The following is a 22,791-nucleotide window of genomic DNA, read 5'->3' as shown; positions in this document are numbered from 1 at the left end:
ATCACTTATCTCTTATTTTATAACAGGATATGAGTTAAATTATATGTTTTTCTGGTTTTCCAAATGAGGTAAAGTAGAATTAATCAATTAACAACACAATTCTAAAAACCCAAACAAGTCATTTGCAGAGATCTTGAACAGTTTTTAAGACCGCCCCCAAAGTGCTATTGCTTGATTAATGTGCAAATTCCCAAATAATTCTTCACATAGTTTTTTTTTTTTTCTCAGAGTGAAACACCTAAAACATGCGGTTACATCTCATATCAAGGATATGAGACCAACCTTTTTGAACACAATGGGCTCTTCTTCCCAGACAGGATTTACAGCATTTCCTTGTGATGTTTTGGTCTTAAATGCCTTCCTCCTTGTGTCCACAGGCAAACCAAACATATCCACTTCCACGTAAGTCCCAACTTTCTTATCAGAAAGAAACTGACCTGAAATAATCTAGAAAATAATAAAAAAGAATTCTTGATAAGTGAGTAAGTGATAGAAGAGCATACTTGAGGGAGGTACAAATGCTGGTTGAATCATAGCCAAAATGAAATAGAGTATAAATATAATTGCTTTTTTGGTTAAAGAATTAGTAGAGGGCAGCCCGGGTGGCTCAGCGGTTTAGCGCCACTTTCAGCCTGGGACGTGATCCTGGAGACCAGAATCGAGTCCCACATCGGGCTCCCTGCATGGAGCCTGCTTCTCCCTCTGCCTGTGTCTCTGCCTCTGTGTCTCTCATGAATAAATAAATAAAAATCTTAAAAAAAAAAAGAATTGGTAGAGGGACACTGAAAATGATGAAGTTAGAAGGAATCCATTAATAGGACAAAATTGTATACGAGGAAATAAATGAACAACTACCAAGAGTTTGATGAGATTATACCTTTTGTACTTGAGATACATCTGTTAAATGTTGAAGATAGATCTTAGAGCCAACTGAATATAAAGATGTTTCTAATACTTAAAGATGTTACAAGAGAAAAAAATTCTCATTTTAGCATGATTGTAAATGAAGTTAAAAGGTTATCTGAGAATACAAATTTTAAACATAACAAAGTAGAAACTCAAGCATTTAAAAAGTTTCCTTTTGTTCATAAAATTCAACATGGAGGAGTGGTTGTAACTCTATGCCATTCATTTCTCAGAGTTGTTATACTTTCAGTTTTTAATTTTTTTAAGTAGGCTCTACACCCAGTGCTCCAGTGTGGAGCCCAGTGTAGGGCTTGAACTCACAACCCTGAAAGCAAGACCTGAGCTGGAACCAATAGTCACTTAGCTGACTATTCCACCTAGGCACCCCCAGAGTTATTATACTTTAAATTAAAAAAAAAACAAACATACAATAATAAAAACAAATCTCAAATATCAACTTTATTTTTTTTTTCAAATATCAACTTTAAACCATCAAGCCTAGTTTATCATCACTATCATAACCCCAACCTGTTAGCCATCCACATGATTATGGGTATCCTCACTTAGCTACAAAATTTATGGTTATTGTAGAGTTTAAAGAGAGCTTGAAATTACATATTCTGGTGGCTAGGAGCTTTCTGAGCTCAAGTCCATGAAAGCAGACAGAATTACCAAGACTATGGTTGTGACAGAAATGCGATATAATGGCAGCCTGAGAATGGCCCTCAGAGGCTCAGCAAGGCCAGTAAACTACATGCTCATGTGGTCAGAAATTTCAAATAGGTTAGAGACAAAAACGAGGAAGAGGCTGTCTGAATTTGCCCCCAAAGTAACTCATTTCTCCTGAATGTTCTCTTTAGCCTGAGTGCATGGGGATTTCCAGCCACAATCTCTATTTAATTTGAGGTTCTATGTGAGAACAACTTAGCAGACATTTTATATGTGTAAAACTTCGAAGTTAAGTGAGTCACACTGGGAAATCAGATGCACCAAGGATTCTGTGTGATTAAGATGTTTGATTAAAGCAGAGGTCCTTAACTAAATTAACAACACCACACCCTCAATGTTCCCAACAGTAAAACAAAATGGTGAAACACCTTTTGAGCTCCCGAGTCTATTCTGGCACGAGGAAATCTATGTCAGAAGTCCAAATAGAGGCACCACTGGATGGACACAAGCTGTCTCTTGGCTCTGGCTGTCATGTTAAAGGCAGGACGGTTCGGCAGCCTGGCCTGTTCACTCTAAGTACACTAACCACTCTCCAGCAGTGTCTCCATTCTGGACTAAGGCAGTAGTTCATGTCTGTTTGGATCTTAACTGTTTCCCCTCAACTCACTTTCCTGTTTCTAGGTCATCATTTTATAATTACTTACACCATCATGGGAGAATCTTAAAGATTTTTTTAAAAGAATATTTATTTATTTGCGCGAGAGAATGCAGGGAGGAGCAGAAGGAGAGGGATAAGAAGGCACCATGCTTAGCACAGAGCCTGACAAGGTGCTTGAAGTGATGACTTGGAGATCATGACCTGAGCCAAAGCCTAGAGTTGGACGCTTAACCAACTGAGCCACCCAGGTGCTCTGGAATCTAAAAAATAAATAAATAAGCAAGAGCACCTGGTGGCTCAGTCTGTTAAGCATCTGCCTGCAGCTCAGGTCATGATCCCGGGGTCCTGCATCAGGCTAGCTGCTCTCCTTCCATCCCTCCTCTCTACTAGTGCTCCCTTGCTCTTGCTCTCTCTCACTCTTTCTCAAATAAATAAATAAATAAATAAATAAATAAATAAATAAAATTAAAAAAATAAATAAGCAAGCAAACATGCACAAATAAAAATGAATTGGCACACAAGGACAACGTTAGTTTGGTCCAACTAGAGCAACAATTGACAAGGGTTCTAAAAATAACATTCGTCCGTGTGATGCTTAGGAGTTTATCTTAATCAAACTCGGCAGGAATTAAACATCCTTTGCTGAAAAGGATTTCCTAAAATAAACATAATCTCGAAGCTCTAATTCTGCCAACTCCACTCTTCAGATACATGGTGTGAAATAATTTCAGAAGATATAATTTTGAGACACTTCACTGAAATTTTATTTTTGATCTTTGGTGTCAAGTGACACGAATTTTCCAGTAAAACTGGTCTCAATAAACTTAGGGTAGATAGAAATTAGTGAAACTGTTACTTTTTTTTTTTACATAGTTTTTCATGTGCTTTTGGTTTAAAATCAATCTAAAAATTGCATTTATGTCCAATAAAAAATGTTTCTTAGTTCCACAGTTATCTGGCTAAACAGAGGGAGAAAGGAAAACTTAAAGAAGAAAATTAAACAACCACAATAACCAAGACCTTAGAGAATTCAAGTAAAAAGCTCTTTGTAAAATCATTTTTCATTCATAGTACAAAAATACTTTCTTGTAGCTAAAAAAATATATATATTTGATGTAACATCAATTTCAAAAACAGCAGAGATCATTTTGAATTAATATTTTAGGGTCAGATGTATGTTTAATGAAACAATTTCTTAGTTAATATCATTACTCTGTGTTTTAAGTCCCCAAATCCTCTGATAGATTTTCAAATGGTAAGTTGGGAGCTTTTATTCAAAATTTAACAATTTATTGAGAGAATGCTTCTTTTTTTCTAATTTTGCTCAGCGTGGCTATTTTTCTAGAACTAATGGAGAAATAAAAGACCAGAAGATTCCTCCAACATGGGTCGCTGGCAGTTACACCAAAAGAAAGGACCAACCATGGTGACTCTCACCAACTTGGTTTATTGACTTAGGGTTCAAGTTTTATCCTATTAAAGAATAGGGGTTAGTCCCTTTATCTCATGCATGTGGCTTCTGAAACTTGTGATTCAGATTTAGTCCTTTAAGAAAAAAAAATACATAAAGGGGTAGAGATATTGCTAGCTCTAAATTTTTGATGACAAAACTCCTTTAAGCAAAATAGGTAATGTTTGAGACTTTTGTTGGGGACAGTTTTGTAATAGAGAGGTACATACCTTGACAGATAAAGTATTGGCCACTATCCCATCCACGATGCCTTCGGTGAATGGATCAAAATGCTTGTCAGGTCTCCTCATGAACTCTGGCTTTAATCTGTAGCCACTTTTCCCATTGTATTCATACATCCCCATATTTATTTGCATAGCCAGGTCTGAATATCAAAAACACAAACCTTATTGTGACAATATTTGTGTCTAGAGCAAGAAAGATTGTATTACAGTCCATTTTTACTCCCCTTTAAAAAAAAGAAATATTTCTTCATTGTAGAAATTTAGGAAACACAGATAAGGAAAAAAAAAAAAGTCAAGCTGTAATCTCCAAATCTAGAGATAAACCGCTGCCAACCGGTTGGTGTATATTGTTTTCCTACTTCAGATATGTTTGAATGTGTAGTATATCCATTTCACTAGATATTTGTCTGCTTTAATTTTAACAGCTGTACAAATTCTTTTGAATAGATTCATGTGAATAGATGTGTTACATAAGCCCCCTCTTGGGTACAATTATGTGTCTTGTAATTTTTCATCATTACATATGGTGTTTTGATGAATATCATCATGGTGAAAGCTTGGAAGCCATCATTAATGGCATTATTAGGAGTGAAATGTCTAAGTCAAGAGATATGTTCTGGGGAAAAGGTATATTTTTTTTATAAGTCTTGTCAAAATGCTCTTCAGAAAGCTCACGCCACTTCTGAGAATGGACTTCCCTACACCTCACCAACTGTGAACACCAGAATTCTTTTTTTAATTTACAGGAGAAAAGGATTTCCTTTCTGAAATTTGCATTTCTTTTGTTTCTTCCCACCTAATTACACATTGACTCCTTTCTAGTGGACAAAACTTACAGCCAAAGTTTTCTAAGACTCAGTTAATGTATGAAATGAATGTCCACACTAATTGCAATTGGTAAGATTTGTAAAAAAAAAACATTTTAAAGTCATCAGGAATCTGGGAAGCTGTCATTTGTTCTGGATTTTCTGAGTCATGATTCACCTCTACATAGGTGGACAATAGCAAGGTGATCGTAGAATTATTTCAGAGTTCCATGTAATCAATCATTTTTAGAGTAAATAAGTGAAGTTTTTTTGTCAATTTACTAAGCTATGATAACTATGATACAACAATTGGACAAAGTACCCCCCCCCAAAAAAAGAAAATGACCGACTTATTATACTTGAAAAAACTGACATCAAAAACTTTTAAAAATTGCAATAGCAAATCATATGTTCCAAAAAATAACATACAACAAGGAAGTAGAATTCATCCCATGAACAAAAGGATAATTACATATTAGGAGCTCTATTAACTCACAAAAGAAGAAATGAATAAATATGGTTATCCCAACAGATGTTAAATAGACATTTAATAACATTAACATAAATTCCCAAAAGACTGTTATTCAATTAGGATAGGTGCCTACAGTAGTCCCCACCTATCCACGAGAAATGTGTTCCAAGACCTCCAGTGGATGTCTGAAACCACGGGCAGTACCAAACTCGACATCTACTATTTTTTTCCCTATACACATAGAGCTATGACGAAGCTTAGCTTATAAATTAGGCATGAAAAAAAATAAATTAGGCATGATAAGAGATTAACAACAACTAAGAGCAAAATAGAAGGATTATAACAATACACTGTAATAAAGGTTATGTGAATGTGATTCTGTCTCTCTCTTTCAAGATACTTACTATACTGCACTCATCCTTCTTTTTGTGATGATGTGATATGATAAAATGCCTATGGGATGAGATGAAGTGAGGTAAATGATGTAGGCACTGTGACATAGCATTAGGCTACTTTTGACCTTCTGACAATGAGTTCGAAGGAGGAGCATCTGCTTCCAGACCCTCTTTGACTATGGGTAACTGAAACCATGGCAAGTGGAGCCACAGGTAAGAAAGGCTATTGTATTTTTTTAATGTGTGGAAGATTATCTGTTTCAGTCACAGCCAATACCTACTCAATGAAATTCCCCTTAAGTGTAGGATGAAGAGAAAGCTACCCACTCTTAATAATATTATTTAATATTATTTTAGAATGGTCAGTCCAAAGTACTAACAAGGGAAAAAACAGAGATGTGATTAAATTGTTGTGATTGTGTGGGATGCCCAGGTGGCTCAGTGGTTGAGCGTCTGCCTTTGGCCTAGGGCATGAACCCAGGGTCCTGGGATCGAGTCCCACATCGGGCTCCCTGTGAGGAGCCTGCCTCTCCCTCTACCTGTGTCTCTACCTCCTCTCTCTTTGTATCTCTCATGAAAAAATAAATAAAACCCTTAAAAAAATAAAATAAATTGTTGCCATTGTATATCTACCTGAAAAACCCAATAGAAGCTACTGGCAAAATAGGCTATTATGAGAGCTTGGGAGAATGATTATAAAATATATTTATTCATAAAACAAATATACAAATATCAATATCCAGAAAAAAATTGCTAAAAATATATGTTTTTAAAAAAGGCTTTCATCTAAAGAAACTAGACCTCAGGTGAAGACGAGTGATTTTGCTAAGGGACATAATGTAAGAACTTTTATGGTGAAGAGAAAAACATTCTTTCTGTGATAAGAAAACTAAAAATTAAAAGGTGCTGGGTTTCTTCAAATTTCCTCAAATTATAAATTTAATGTGATTTTAAACAAAATTATTTTCCAGTAGGGAGAGGGAAACATAGTGTAACAATTAAACTAATGTAAATTAGTTTTGATTTTATTCAAAATCCCATTTCTTTCTCAGTGGGGAAAGGGGAAATAATAAATAAATTAAATTCATTCCAGTTTGCAATGGCAAGCAATGAACTAAAAATTAATAGCCATGAAGGAGAAATTCTACTTCCAGGTATTAGACTGTATTATCAAACATTACAATAATAATAGTGAGCTATTGGCTCCAGGAAGGCAGACAAATTTATTAATAGAGAAGAATATAACTGGAAGAAAATGAACCCAAATTAACCACATCAAAAAATACTACATGTATTAAGCTGTAATTTCAGTTTAGTGTAAAAAGGATTGGTCTCTTCCTGAGATTGTATCTTACAATTAAATTTGGATGGCTGAAAGGGTCAAATTACAAATAAAACAGAAACCAGGGGCAGCCCAGGTGGCTCAGCGGTTTAGCTCCACGTTCAGCCCAGGCCCTGATCCTGGACACGGGATCGAGTCCCACATCTGGCTCCCTGCATGGAGTCTGCTTCTCCCTCTGCCTGTCTCTCTCTCTCTCTCTCTCTCTCTCTGTGTGTGTGTGTCTTCATGAATAAATAAATAAAATCTTTAAACAACAACAACAGAAACCATGAGAGAAACAGAAGTAATTATGGATCTAAATCTGGGGTGGAGAGCCTACAATAATAAAAGTAAACCAAGACTGCATAAAATAAAACATTAATCAACCCAATCTCATCTGTTTCACAAAATATGACAACATGCTTATTATATAAAAAGTGCTGTTATAAATGGATAGGAAAACTGACAGTAGTCCTAAATATGCCTTCATAAAAGCAGAGGCACAAAAATCAAAACACATACTTAAAATTTTTGTTAATTTATTTATTTATTTATTTATTTATTTATTTATTTATTTATTTATGATAGTCACAGAGAGAGAGAGAGAGAGAGGCAGAGACATAGGCAGAGGGAGAAGCAGGCTCCATGCACCGGGAGCCCGACGTGGGATTCGATCCCGGGTCTCCAGGATCGCGCCCTGGGCCAAAGGCAGGCGCTAAACCGCTGCGCCACCCAGGGATCCCAAAATTTTCAACCTCAATAATAATCAAAGAAATAAAACTAAAGTAACAATGAGATAGTATTTTGTCTGGATCATCATTATTATTTAATGGTAGTACTTAACCAGGATCTCAGATGAGAAGGACCACTTCATTCCTGATGGAGGAAAAATCCAGTGCAATATATTTTTTAATTTGTTAAAGGTACAGATTTTTTTCAAATTATTTTTTTTCATCATGATAAGTGTACTCTTAATCGCCATCACTTATTCCATCCATCACCTATTTCATCCATCTCCCCTCTGGTAACCATCAGTTTGTTCTCTATGGTTAAGAGTCTGTTTCTTGGTTTGTCTCTCTCTTTTTTTTTCTTTGCTCATTTGTTTTGTTTCTTAAATTCCACATAGAAGTGAGACCATATAGTTTTTGTCTTTCTCTGACTGACTTATTTCACTTAGTATTATACTCTCTAGCTCTATTCATGTTGTTGCAAATGACAAGATTTCATTCTTTTTATGGCCGAATAATATTCCATTGTGTGTGTGTGTGTGTGTGTGTGTGTGTGTATACCACATCTTCTTTATCCATTTATCTAGTGATGGATACTCCAGCTGCTTTCATAATTTGGCTACTATAAATAATGCTGCAGTAATCATAGGGGTTCAGGTATCCCTTTGAATTAGTGTTTTTGTATTTTTTAGGTAAATACCCAAAATTTTGGATGGGCAATTTGGTATTGCACAAAGGTTCGTAAAACATTCACATTTTTTAACAAAGTGATTGTATTTTAGGAATTCTTCCAAAAGAACATTAGGACATAGACTTGCCAATTTATATTCAAGATGTTGTCTGAGCATTATTTATTATAGTTGAAAAAAATTTCCTAATGTCCAGTGGTAGGAAATGCAATTTAGTGAATCGTGAAATGTGCTTAATATACAGCTATTAAAATTCATGTTTCTATATAGCATTTAAATATATATGTACATATATATTTTTAAACGAGGAATTAAATTAAAAAGCACATATATACATAGCCAAAAAATCCTTACAGATTACAAAGCCAAAATTTAACTGTTGACTTTCTGAGTCATAGTGTTCCTGGTGCAGTTATATTTATTTTTTTCATACTTTTCTGAATTTTCCAAATTTTCTATGAACTATACATATTACCTTAAAAAGCATAAAACTTTTCTTTGAAAATAATGCAAGACTAGTAGAAATAAAGACTTGTAAACTACTAAAGACAGTTTCTCCATTTTCAAAAGTTACTTTTTTCTTTGCAGCGATATTCCCTTCACTGAAATTTGCTTCTATTTGCAAGTCTGGAAATGTGGCTTTATAACAGAATGGAAAAGAGCTATTAGCTGTGCTACTTACCCACAGTTTGAAAATTAAGTGCAACCATTTGACAACCTGCATTCCAGAAGAGCTGAGGCATGTAGTTAGATGAATCCACACGGGTTCCTTTTGGATATATCCTGCTAAGCTGCATTTTGTTATATCTGGACCATCATGTTAAGTAGTGAATACAGTTATAAAAATAATGAGCTGATACATTAACTGAGAGGCCATTTTCCTTCTTTCTCCATTGGGAAATGAACTAAATGTTGATGATCTCTTTGGATTAGTGGGTGAAAAATGTCAAAAACTTCCTCAAAACACAGAATAAATGTGCTTTTAAAAAAATTTTATTTATTCATGAGAGACAGAGAGAGGGAGGCAGAGGGAGAAGCAGGCTCCATGTAGGGAGCCAGACATGGGACTCGAACCTGGGTCTCCAGGATCACTCCCTGGGCTGAAGCCAGCGCTAAACCACTGAGCCACCCGGGCTGCCCTAAATGTGCTTTTATAATATAAATGCACTATCACCTTTGCAGAGCCTCGTGGCTGAAAACTAAAGGAGTAGCAAAAATGACCTAGCCAAAGTCAGTGGGATTTTGTGGAGATTATTCAGGATAGGCTTAATAATTAAGGGCTCGTGAGAAACCTCAAGCGTTTCAAAGCATGTGAGAGCATGATGTCGTCTCTGGTGGAAGCAGATAACATGCACTGCGTGGCTATTTCTGAAATGCTCTCTGCTCATTTTTTTTTTTCTCTGCTCATTTTTAAGCCTTCTCTGAGAATGCTATTTGCCAAGACTGTGGTATTCTTTATGATGGATAACCAGGTAAATATAGCACAGAAGGTTCTGACCTTGCTTCGTATTTTCATTCCTCCTGCCATCAGTTTTCCAACCTGAGGACTTTTAGCTCTTGACTACTATTTAGCTATTAAGCACTGTTATGTCTTTAAAACACAACTGACTATTCCTATTACCAAATTTAGTGGAGGTTAGCGAGGGTTTTGAGCTTGGGCAGGGGAATTAGGCCTAAAAGGGTCTGAACCTTATTTCTGGAAGTTGCTGGCTGTAGGCCCTGCAGCCACTTATCTCACTCTGTGTGTCAGTTTCCCTCATTTACTTAATAGACTGAATAACCCCTACATTCTAGGTCTATTGTGAGGCTTCAGTGAGATAGGACATCTAATGGACGGTCTCTCCAATAGCCAGTTCATACTAGTGTGACTTTGTGGATGGAGTTACATTTGTTAAGGAGTTTATGGTTATTCCCTCTCCTCTCATTGAAGAGTTCTAGTTTTTGTTTGTTTGTTTGTTTGTTTGTTTTATTCTAGGACTTGCTTCATGAATTTGGGCTGCATGAGGCATTTACTATTACTTTCATGGGAAAGATTTAGAGACTTGATTCAGTTTTGCTTTATGGATAAAAATTAAAAGTTTTTGTTGGGACGCCTGAGTGCTCAGTGATTGAGCATCTGCCTTTGGCTTTGGTAGTGATCCCGGGGTCCTAAGATCACATTCCACATCGGGCTCTCTGTGGGGAGCCTGCTTCTCCCTTTGTCTATGTCTCTGCCTGTCTGTGTCTCTCATAAATAAACAAATTTTAAAAAATCTACAAAATAAATTAAAGTTTTTGTTGTCAGGACTACCAACAAAACCATTATTAGTAATATATATTTATACTCTTTTTAAGTTTTTTTTTTTGAAATCTCTACACCCAACTTGGGGCTCAAACTCATGACCTCAAGATCAAGGGTCACATGCTCCTCTGAGCCAGCCAGATGTTCCAATATTTATAATCTTATCATTGTCCTAACTATTTTCTGATTGGACATCGATTCCATGTAAGGATGTGAGATGCCAGGAAAGTGTATTTATAAACGTATTCACTTTACACATATTCTATCTTACATATGTATAAAGTATATACACCTGCTTTACACATGTCGTCCGTAACCCAAAGGCAAGCCACAAAGCTGGTATTACCATTTCTGTTTTACAGACGAGGAAATTCAGAAGAATTAAGCAAATTGTCAAAGGACAAAGTGCTTAATGGTGTGAAAATCACCTTGAAGCCTGAGCTTCCTTTACTACAAGACCAGCACTCTTTTCCATATATCAGGCCAGCCCATTCAGCCTTGCATATGAAACCATTTATCATACCCAGGTGACAGACAGAAGCCATTTCATGCATCTTTCTCCTTATTCAAAACAAAAATCAAACCAATGGCACGTGGCTTCCATTGGGTCATCTCAGCAGTCGATCGTCAAATCAAGGATACTCTACAAATTCCACTGGAGACTTTGTCAGTTGCTCTAGTCCTTTGGTTTCCACGAAAGAAGACATTTCAAAACTTCTATTTCTTTCTGAGTTAATGACAATAAAAACAGGTGAGAAGGACAATTCAATGATAAAACTTATCTCATGTAAGAAGTAGGCACATGTTCAGTGAAGTTAGGGCAATGTATCCTCATCTTAACTTCATAAATCCATTTCTTCCAGTGAACCTTTTATCTGTACCCAAAGTTGAGTCTTCTAAAAAGCTGTCTCTTCTAATACTTAATACCTGAGTCAGTTATGCTTATGGTCTGTATTAGGATGAGGAAATGAATTTTAGATGTTGTAAATGAAACTGTTTTGTCAAAAGAGGAGGAGCCCTAGGGGAATCTTTTATTCTAAATCCATTCAAATTGGTTTCTCTGACTCTGTTTGATGCCCACATCTCCATTGCCTCAGTTTGTATGCACCTCTTTGGTTCAAATAACTAACGTGACCTTAGGATCAAGGTTATTTCAAAGCAGAAGGATTCTTGGAAATCTTCCAGTCTAATGGCCTCATTTTCAGATTAGATAAGAGAGGGCGGAGAGATGCATGTGGTAGAGGTCTGAGTAGAGTACAAGAGCAATGTTTGGAAAGTGGAATCCAAACTGCCAATTAGAATGGAAGAAACAAAACAAAGTTACCTTAGTTTATAAAGACTAAGAGTCTGACAGCTTCTCGGTCCTCTTTCCAACTAAAAACCAAAGTGTTACACACAATACTGAGGCAAGTGTCATTCAGAGTGGTTAGACAGCGCTCATGTGTTTTTTAAAATTTATTTTCATTTTTAAAAAGATTTTATTTTATTATTTCTCAAATAAATAAATATTTCTTTCTTTATTTATTTGAGAGAAACAGAGAGAAGGGGGTGCCTGGGTGGCTCAGTTAGTTAAGCATCTGCCTTCAGCTCAGGTCATGATCCCAGGGTCCTGGGATCAAGCCCTGCATCAGCTCCCTCCTCAATGGGGAGGCTGTTACTCCCTCTCCCTATGCCCCTCCCCGCACTTGTGCATGTGCATGCTCTTTCTCTCTCTCACTCTCGCTCTTACTCTGTCAAATAAATAAATATTTTAAAAGAGATAGAAAGAAAGCAGGAGTGTAAGTTGGGGGAGGGACAGAGAGAAAGAGACTCTTAAGCAGACTCAGTGCTGCTGAGCTCCTGGGACCCTGAGATCAAGACCTGAGCTGAAACCAAGAGTCAGAAGCTCAAGTGACTGAGCCACCCAAGCATCCTGACAGCTCTCAGTTTTTAAATGGTTACCTTTGAGGCATTTCCCACTCTTTGATGCCCACTTTCCATAATTAAAATCTCATTCTCTCCCCTCAATCATTCCTAGACTCTTTTTATCCATCTCCTTACCTTCCCCAATTTAATCAACTCTATAGGAAACCCTTACTTCACTTATTTTGGTCCATCAGAAACCTATTTTCATACAACCATAAAATTTTGAGCATGACTGCTAATCAAAATTCAGTCAATTTAGTGGGTGCTTTTGTAACGTATGTCAGTATTCTTTGTACAAAAGTGATAAAATGTTATAAAACACAAGAAGAGTTCTTGTTTGTAAACTTGTGGCCCATGCTGTTGTTACCAGGCTCTGAAGGATGTCAATGCATCCGTTCCTTCTCAACCTGGCTACTTGTCTAGGAGCTTTTGACTCATGAATTAGGAAAACTCATTTTTGCAGCCAATGAAAGTTATAGAAATATAAAAATAACTACTTTAGTACATTTATAATTGAACAACTTGTGGTAAAACCCATCAGTAATTACAAAAATCAAAGATGTTGAAATATTTATATATAAAACGTATTGGAAGTTAAATTCCTCACTGTAGAGATCTACAAAGTTGAGGCTCTTTGGGCAAAATAATACAATTATACATAAGTGTGTTATGTAGAAGCTTAGATTTTGATGTATCTATAAAACTATGCTTTACAAGAGGCTACAATATTTAAGCAAAAATTCAGATTTTAACAGCACTCTCATAAAAGCAGCTAAAACATCCCAAAAGTTTTCTTCACTTGCTAGCATCTTACAATTCATCAAGAAAAGGACAATTTCATAAAATGGCTCTTTTCTTTAGGTGGGGAAAAGGTGCTATATTTTTTTTCTTTGCATCCAGTATGGCTGTATAGTTGGATGAAGAAAGAACACAAAATGATGTGAAGTTAATGTTATAAAACAAGATGGACAATTGGAATGTGGGTGAACTTTTCTATTTCTTGTTATTAGAGCTAACCACATCTCTGGTTGCTCCCTTTCTGGGGGATGGATAGTTGTGGGTTTTTTTTTGATAGTTTATTTCAATACTGTCCTTATATAACGGAAGGAACCCATTATGTTGTTGAACAGAAACAACTGTGAAACTCTCAATTAGCTATACTCTAGGATCTTTCAGATAACCATGTATGGCCTACAGCCCTATTAAGAATTTTGGGGAAACATTATGGAATACCTTCTCATCTGGTTATGGTCGTCAACGCAGGCATGTATTCAAGACTTCCCAGAATAGTTCTGTTAAGGGTAACATTCTTTCTTCTAACTACCTTGTATTGAAAGTACACTAGGGGTTCAAACTGCATGCTACATTAGGGATTCTTCTCCAGGGAAAACTTACTTTTTGAAATTTCAAATGACTCAAACTTGACTGGTTGAATATAGTTCACCAGGTTAGACATCTCTTCTGTGGCCATGGCCTCACTCCCGGCAGTCCCCTGAAAGCAGAAATAAAAATAACATTCCCAGAGTCAGCATTACATTACCAACGTTTTTCTTTTTTCCCCAAGGCAACGATAAAGTGACCCACGAGAGAGAACATCATCCCTTCTCTTCTGAAAACGATTATTGCCAATAGAAAATTCATCACGGGAGAAAATTCGCTCATATGTTACACAAGTGTGGGATGGAAGGAGGGAGATTTAGGGAAAGCTCCCAGTGTGCTCTGAGGCCAGCAGCAGGATCTGAGAGAGCCTGTTAGAGATGAGGAGATCTCAGCCCCGACCGCTCACTGGCCTCCTAAATCAAAGTCTGCATTTTACTAAGGTGATTCAAATTCATGTTACAATTTGAGAAACATTCAGCCATATTTCACCTGCCACAGCATATATTCCTTAGCTGATGTCTAAGGTTAATAAATCAGAAATCAAGAATTCACTGCATAATATGAAAATTAGTCTGTAGGAGACTGCCAGTGAACTAAAAAAAAATTTGTTTAAAGGTGCCTTGTGGAAATACTTGGGGTGGCTGAACAACTATTGCTTTTCTTTATAGATATTTATCCCTCCCTGCCTTCTTGATTCCTGTGTGCCTAGTAGGCAAGCAGTACAATTCCACGTGGGAATCAGTAGCAAAGGATCTGGAGCCAGTTTGCCTAATTTTAAATCCCAAGCCCACCACCTAGAAGCTGTGCAATCTTGGGTAAATTACTTAACTGCTCTGGGCCTCAGTTTTCTTAACCATTAAATTAGAACACAGTCAGTCCCAACAGCATCTAGATATTAAATGAATTAAATGATGTGAAAGAGCTCAGAACATTACCTGGCACATAGTAAAATCTTATGTTACTTTAGCTATTATTAGCTATTACATATCACTTTGCTAAACTTGTTAAGGAAGGAGAAAACCAATATTACAGTATTGGTGTGGGACAGACCTCTGTAGGTTGATCTAATATTTTCTCCCAATTTTAGAAGACAGAATACATGGAGGCATGATTTCTTTTTTAAACTCCTGTAGCAATATTTAGGTTAAATGTGAATGAGTTGATATTCATCTGCAAATGGACCATCCGATTAGTAAGACAATTTTAAATGATCAAGAATCACTGATAAAAGTTATGCACAATTGAAATAATTATCAGACAGAACTACTTTACTAGGCATGTTAATCGTGTTCCTCCTGGACATTAACTTGAAATTTAGTAGAGGAACATAATTAATCAAAACTTTAGACCACATTAAAGGAAATAAGTGTCAGAGGAAACATCATATAAGAACAGCTTATAATGGCCACAATAGCCAAACTGTGGAAGGAGCCTCGGGGTCCATCGAAAGATGAATGGATAAAGAAGATGTGGTCTATGTGTACAATGGAATATTACTCAGCAATTAGAAACGACAAATACCCACCATTTGCTTCAACGTGGATGGAACTGGAGGGTATTATGCTGAGTGAAATAAGTCAATCGGAGAAGGACAAACAGTGTATGTTCTCATTCATTTGGGGAATATGAATAATAGTGAAAGGGAATATAAAGGAAGGGAAAAGAAATGTTGGGAAATATCAGGAAGGGAGACAGAACATAAAGACTCCTAACTCGGGGAAATGAACTAGGTGTGGTGGAAGGGGAGGAGGGCGGGTGTTGGAGGGGAATGGGTGACGGGCACTGAGGTGGACACTTGACGGGATGAGCACTGGGTGTTTTTATGTATGTTGGTAAATTGAACACCAATAAAAATTAATTAAAAAAAATAAATAAAAATAAACTGAAAAAAAAGAACAGCTTATTATTCATTATTTATTCCTGAGACAGATACTTTCCAATATATTTGGAAGCAGATTCAATATAAACTTTTTGACCAAGACTTTTGCTACAACAAAGTTTTAAAATTCCAATTGACCTATCTCAGATTCACTTCTAGACTCTGCGTAATGAGTATCTCTGAGCTGATGAAGCTCTTTGGAATGTTTAAGCTTACATAAGTAAGGTTCCCTAGCAGTTCCAAAATTACAACAATGGAAGGAATGTCATATTTCTGAACATTTCTCCCAAACCTCATGTCTTCTCTGGATTTTGGGTCATTTCACAGTGCATTTAACTGCCTCAAAAATTGAAGCAGTCTCTTGGATGTCATGAATTTTGACTTCATCCTCCAGATGCCCCATTTAATGTAAGGCAATTTAAGCAGCGCTGTGTATTATAGAGAACTTTGCTCAATGCCACGCTTATTCCCTATTGACTCCAGCATGCATTTTCATGTTCCAACAGGGTAGGGGTAAGTTTTAATGTGAGCTAAGACTCTTTTGACCACTAGATGGCAGAAGGTGACCATGAACTGTATCCACATGGGTCGGGACGGGCAAACTAGGGAATGTGCCTCAGACCAGAAGTCAGTCCCCAAATACCTACCTCATCCATAGAAGATTTTTTACAGTCATCATCATCATCATCATCATCACTCTCGGTATCAGCTTCCCCTGTCAGATTTTAATAACAGATCATGAAGTAACAGGTTTGAAGGCTTGAAGCACATAATAACAGGTGCATTACTAAAAATTTCCTTAGATATTTTGCCCTCTTATGGTTTTAAAATTGTTCTTTGGGATATTTAAATTTTCTTAACTACATAGGGAATTATACTGGGATTTTGAATATGGAATTTTTTTTCTCCAAGTTTTTTTGCGAATGCCATTTAAAATGTCCACATTCTATTGAAAATGCTGAACATTTTTTGTATGTTTTTAAAAACCATAGGGCATTGTCAACAGTGAACTTTCTATGGCACACACACACTATATTGATGTGTACATTGCCTTTCAGGGTCTCCATGACCCTAAAAGAGATAAACTATCCTTTCCCCACTTTTCCCTCTTTTTCTCAGCCTTGACTCTTCCATGTGATGCTTGGCCAGTGCTCAGTGATTCTGTGGCCACTTTTAGGAGGCCATAGAAGACCCCACAGTGAAGGCCAAGCACATAAGCTAGGAATGGTGGGGCTGTGGCAGCATGTCTGACTACCGTACAAAAACCTATGATTTACCTGCAGGCTTATATGATGGATGTATTGTCATCTAAACAATGAACATATCTTAGAAAATGGCCATATCCCGTTGGGTGAGAGGATGGGGTAACTGGGTGATGGGCATTAAGGAGGGCATGTGATGGGATGTGCACTGGGTGTTATATACAACCTATTCATTATTGAACAATACATGTGAAACTAAGGATGTACTATACGTTGGCTAATTGAATTTATAATAAAAAAACAGAAAAGTAAAATGCAGGATAGAATGTATGAACCCTTAAAATAATTATGCATGGAAATCAACTTCAATCAGACATAATTCAGCCTCATATTTAGCCAACACACAGTCATTTCAATGGATTATTTTTCCTCTCCGAAAATTTGGTGGATGATTCTGCTAGTTTAAATATTCATTTGAGCATGAGGTATTAAACTCTTCCACAGCTCTGGGCCTCAATCAGACCCAATAACATAAGCTATGTAAAAAGATTTTCAAGTAAAATACTAAAGAAGGCATTATTTGACTTTACTACACTCTTTCGGCACTCACTCACGCAGGGGAATAACAGGACAAGCCCAATAGATGGCGATATTGGCTCAACAATGAGGCAATTTGCACTTGCAAAGACCTCCCCGCCTCAAATCTCCCGAAAATTGGCCGCCCAGTTCAATCTATATAAATGACACAGGGTCCACAGCAAGTCTTCAAAGAAGCTTATATATGTTTTCATTTGGCTGACGAAGTTTGATCAACTACTGAATGACAGCTGTGAGCAAAGTATTCATGAAATATCTTTAGAGGGAAAAGATTTTCGGGACCAACACATCTTATTATTTATGGCTTGTTAATTAAAAGAAAGCGCGTACAACCACTTTAGGATGCTGCTGTGGTGTTAGTCAATAAGAGGAATCCATTATATTTTGGACAGAAAACATATTTATATAGAGATATGTTCTTTTAGGAGGTTGACATTTAAGTTTAAGTTTTTTTTTTTAATAATCAAATGTGTTGCTCCAAGTTTTTTTTAACTTTTTTTTCTTTTTAATTAGGGAGGGGATTCTTCTTATCTAGCAATTTAAAAGTTTGCTTGGCAAACCATTTGCACAATGCTTCATGGGACATAACAATACACCAGTCATTTCAAATACTCTATAAGGTCATTTTTTGGTTTACAGGGGAAAGAAATAATTTATCTTCCTTTAGGAGTGAGGCCCTGGTTTCTCCCTTATAAGAAGGATCTTTGAAGGATCTTAAAATCATAAAACCTTGAACTGTAAGAAAATCTACCTTGTGCTTGTGGTTTAAGACAAGTGTACTGGGGATCCTGGGTGGCGCAGCGGTTTGGCGCCTGCCTTTGGCCCAGGGCGCGATCCTGGAGACCCGGGATCGAATCCCACGTCAGGCTCCCAGTGCATGGAGCCTGCTTCTCCCTCTGCCTGTGTCTCTGCCTCTCTCTCTCTCTGTGACTATCGTAAATAAATAAAAATTAAAAAAAAAAAAAAAAGACAAGTGTACTGGCTAAGGGCTGAATCCTGGAAGAGGCACCAGGCCAACAGAGGTCATGATAAGTAAATTATTTTTGAAATAAGAACTATTCCATGTTTTTCAAGTTACTTGAGTTCTCATTACCAGAGACCATCTACACACCAAATGGTAAATTAGCAGTGCTCATTATTCAAGAGCCTACCTACATATTAAAATGTCCAAAATTTTCCATTGAAATAAAGATTGCACAACAGATCATGAGGCTAGCTTAGGAAATCTACCGAATTACTAACAGATTGCTGCTCTTTTCTGTATTAAGCAATAATGTTCACTGCCTGTAAAAATCATTATTTGTGTTATGCATCCAGTTAATAAGGGGGACAGAACTAGTAGTGGGAAGGGCATATGGGAAAACAAGTTTCTTCCTGCGAAGGAAGACTTGCTTTCCTCCCTAGATTCAAGAGGTTCAAGAATTGTGCTAGGGAGTAGGTGGCTTCGTAACAATATTTGCTCCAAATTTTCAAAAAGAACATTCTTACTGAGAACAACAGTTATTTTTGAAAAAAGACTCAGAATTGTGTAATAATGTTTGAAATACACATTCAAAAACTATCCCCTTATAAAACCTTTCAAAGAATTGGATAATATCTATTGATAAGGATTTTAAACAAAACCATAAAAGAAATTGGCCATTGAGATGGCAAAATAGAAGAAAAGATAAATCAGAGTCTTGGTCAATCTTCTACCCCTCGCCCCCCTGGATTGCACTAGAGTTTTTATTTTAATTTTAAAAATTTTTCTGAAATCTTTCAATTGATGAATGATAGTTATATAGAAAAGTATACATACTTATATATGTACAGAGTGATGAATTTTCACTGACTTAGCAGACCTTAGTAAATGTTACCCAGATCAAGAAGCAAAATAAAACAAGTGTCCAGAGGCCCCTGTGGATCTGATTCCAGCCACTTCTTCAAGGATCACCATTTCCTGACCTCTAACTGAATAGGGTAATTCTTCCTGTTTTTGTAATTTATATGAATTGAATCATACATTTTTGTATTTGATTTCTTTTACTGAACATTATGTTTCTGAGATGTATCCATATTGTTGTGTGAAATTGTAGATTATTATTTCTGAATATTATTCCATGGTGTAAAAATACTATAACTTATTTATCTGTTGATGATGGTTGGTATCCTGTTTTTGGCTGTTATGAGTGGTGTTGTGTTGAGTAATTCTTGTGCATCTCTTTTGGTGACATTTCTGTTGGGTATATGCCTAGGAGTGGAATCCCTGGGGCAGAGGGTGTGCATATGTTCAGTTTCCGTAAATACTGCCAGTTTTCCAAAGTGATTGTTCCAATGTTAGCTAAGCTTTTTGTTGAAGAACTTCCTAGATTCAAGCTTCAAGTTTCCTCCACTTATTCACTCCTCAATCAGCAGAGCTTCCTAATGCCCTTTTCTGATTGCCAAGATTCTGATTAAAGCTAGAAGAGAAATCAGACTAAATGACAAGTAATTCAAAGGAAATGGGGTGACCACTTGGAATTCTTTTCTCATCAGCCACAAAAATCTATATCAACTTAAATCTAAAAGGAAGATTAATGATATTAAGCATCACCTAGGAGCTTTGATAGATAATTAAAATAACTTTATCTTTTTACATTTTAAAAGAGATCTATAAAATATGGATGAGTTGAATTGCCCAGAACTCTTCAGGATATCATCAATGAGAATACATTTGGTGAATTTCTTGTGCCAAGACCTGAGTTAATTTAAGGGATTACTGCCCTTGAGAAGCGTAAAATCATGTGATCACTCCAAATATTATTTGGCCAATGTGGTAGACAGAATCATGGTTCCCCTAAATGACCGTGACTTGGGAATATGTCTTATGTCCTATGAATATATGGCAAGAGGGACTTTGCAGACAGATTAAATTAAGGAACCTGAGCTGGAGATTATCCCGGGTTATCCAAATAAGTCCAAAGTTATGGTATGAGTTCCTAAAAGCAAAGGACTTCTCTTGGCTGTGGTCAGAGGGTGATATGATGACAGAAGTGAGATGGGACATTGCTGGCCATAAACCGACAAATGTAGGTGGCCTCTAAAGCTGGAACAAACAAGGAATAGGATTCCCTAAAGCCTCCAGAAAGGAAAGCCACTCTGCTGACACCTAGAATTTAGCCTAGTGAGACCCAAGTGGGCCTTCCTACCTACAGAACTGGAGATCATACATTTGCATAGTTTTAGTGACTTCTCCAATACCGTTTTAACGTATTCCCAAATATGAATGTTAAAACCCTTTCTAACTTAAGTTAGAGCCGCAATTCTTAAACCCACACATGATAGGGAACAAGGGCCCACCACCTCCTCACCAGCTCCTGGAGATGAGGGCTCAAACATGCTGGAGGAGTCACTGTACGTGTTGGAGACTTGTTCTGAGAGCTTCTTTTTGCCACTTCCTTCTGAAGACTTGTGGGATTTCTTCTTATTTTTCACCAAAATTTTGTACATTAAATCCATAGGGCTTGGAAGAGGAACTCCAGATTCCAGCTAATGGAAAAGAAGAGCACCTTGTTTAAAAATATTGCCCTGTTAGGGGCGCCTCACTGGCTCAGTCCAAAAAGTGTGCAACTCTTGATCTGGGGGTTTGAGTTTGAGACCACATTGGGTGTAGAGATTACTTACACATAAAATCTTAAAAAAAAATATTGCCTCTTTCTTTTGGCCTCCCTCCCCAAACCCCCAGAACAGGGTTGGACACCAAGAGCTCCTATATTATCCATTGCTACCTTCTGTACAGATCAGTAAACTGTTCTAAGTGTGTCTTTATGCTTCATGGTTCTTTATTTTTCACATGAAAGGCATATTTTAACTACCGAAATCTTCTTTTTGCACAATGAAATCTCCATGAATAAAACCATTGAAATGTACTGGGAGATTTGTTAACCCAAAGTTTCCTGAGTTTTCTGTGGACCGTAAGTCCAACTGTTTTGGTAATTTAGGATGGAGAGGAAGGCCCTGTCCTGGATTTTCAAAGAAGGGAAGCCAATTAGTGTGGCATCTGTCAGGAACGGTTGGTAAAGACGGGCAGGAACTTACAGGCAAGGATATAGGATCAACATTTCAGATGCAGTTTAAAAGGAGCAATCCCTCCCCCCGCAATCTGGAACTAGGTAACTAAGCTGCACATGTCCTTGGCATCAGCAGAAGTGGACTGGCAGTTTCACATTTCCTTGCAGCAGCCCTGAGATTCAAGCTACCCTTATTTGCAAGCCTTATTTCTTGTGTTTCAAGCTTTGCACATCTAATGAGAAAATCAATTTCCCATGAAAGAGTTGTTAGATATTGTATCTGAGAGCATGTGTGCAAGTCCCAAGATGGGTTATTTTTAGAAAGTTCAGTGAACTCCCATATGCTGGTCCTTTTTTCTTTGTTTGCAAGGAGTCTGGGGATTGGTATGAATCCATGTAAGAATGTGTGGCGTCTAGGAAAAAGGGTTCAAGAGGGGAGAGGCGACTTTAAGATATTCCTACAGCTTTCTCTCCCAAAGCAGGGATGCTACCAGGGCAACAGGAGGCTGGAGTACCAGGAAAAGGCACATGCGAGGAAGTGAGGACTGGGTGCAAGGCCAGATGGAGGTGTCATTGTGCCACCTGCACTGTCTCATTTTGCTGAACCATATCTCTCAAAGGGTGTGATGAGGTTCCTGGTTGGTGATCATAGCCCTGTCTGCCCGGAGTGTCTCTGCAGCTGACTGTGACTGTGGGAATTCTGTAGTCCTGCCAGTCACGTCTGGCAGAGGGGGAGGGAGAAGACAGAGTACGGGAAAAGGTCGGGAAGAGGCCGAGGAAGGATGCAGGTCTTCCACCCTCAGTAGGGTACACTGCCGGTTCCCTCTGGGTCAGACTTCATTATCAACTGAATTAATCTTACTGAGAAACACAAACATGGAAAGGATGTAAGGAAGCCTCCTCCTAACTGTGGTCATTAATATGCACATTCCTTGGGGGTAAACCTTGAAACTGCTTACTGGGTATTTTTCCAGTGGTTCCATGAGAAGAGCATCTCCAAAGATCAGTCGACAATACTCCGCCATCTTGGCTTGCTGCTTTGGGCTGAGGGAAATGAGAAAGAAAGAAAGGAAACAAGGAGGCTTATTTAAAGAGTTTGGATGGGATTACACTGTGTTGTTAATTACAGAAAGAGATTATTCCCTCATCTTACCCTTCAGGATTAGTATTTATCATTCTA

At 37.3% G+C, this 22,791-nt stretch overlaps 1 protein-coding gene across 2 annotated transcripts in view; it reads right to left on the bottom strand.

Annotated features, from left to right (window-relative positions):
• PLCB1 (phospholipase C beta 1) overlaps nt 1-22,791 on the bottom strand; it is a 669,180-nt gene that overhangs the window by 134,018 nt on the left and 512,371 nt on the right. For both annotated transcript variants that reach the window (XM_026012292.2, XM_026012291.2), the window contains exons 13-20: nt 22,571-22,655; nt 20,913-21,090; nt 16,432-16,499; nt 13,921-14,017; nt 11,263-11,347; nt 9,022-9,146; nt 3,914-4,068; nt 283-447 (exon numbers count right to left, since the gene is read on the bottom strand). In XM_026012292.2, the coding sequence (XP_025868077.1) occupies nt 283-447; nt 3,914-4,068; nt 9,022-9,146; nt 11,263-11,347; nt 13,921-14,017; nt 16,432-16,499; nt 20,913-21,090; nt 22,571-22,655 (958 nt within the window). The remainder of the gene's footprint in view (nt 1-282; nt 448-3,913; nt 4,069-9,021; nt 9,147-11,262; nt 11,348-13,920; nt 14,018-16,431; nt 16,500-20,912; nt 21,091-22,570; nt 22,656-22,791) is intronic.

This window comes from Vulpes vulpes, chromosome 14 (genome assembly GCF_048418805.1).
Source record: "Vulpes vulpes isolate BD-2025 chromosome 14, VulVul3, whole genome shotgun sequence".
Taxonomy (NCBI): Eukaryota; Metazoa; Chordata; class Mammalia; order Carnivora; family Canidae; genus Vulpes; species Vulpes vulpes.
This window is presented reverse-complemented; position numbering and strand designations above follow the sequence as displayed.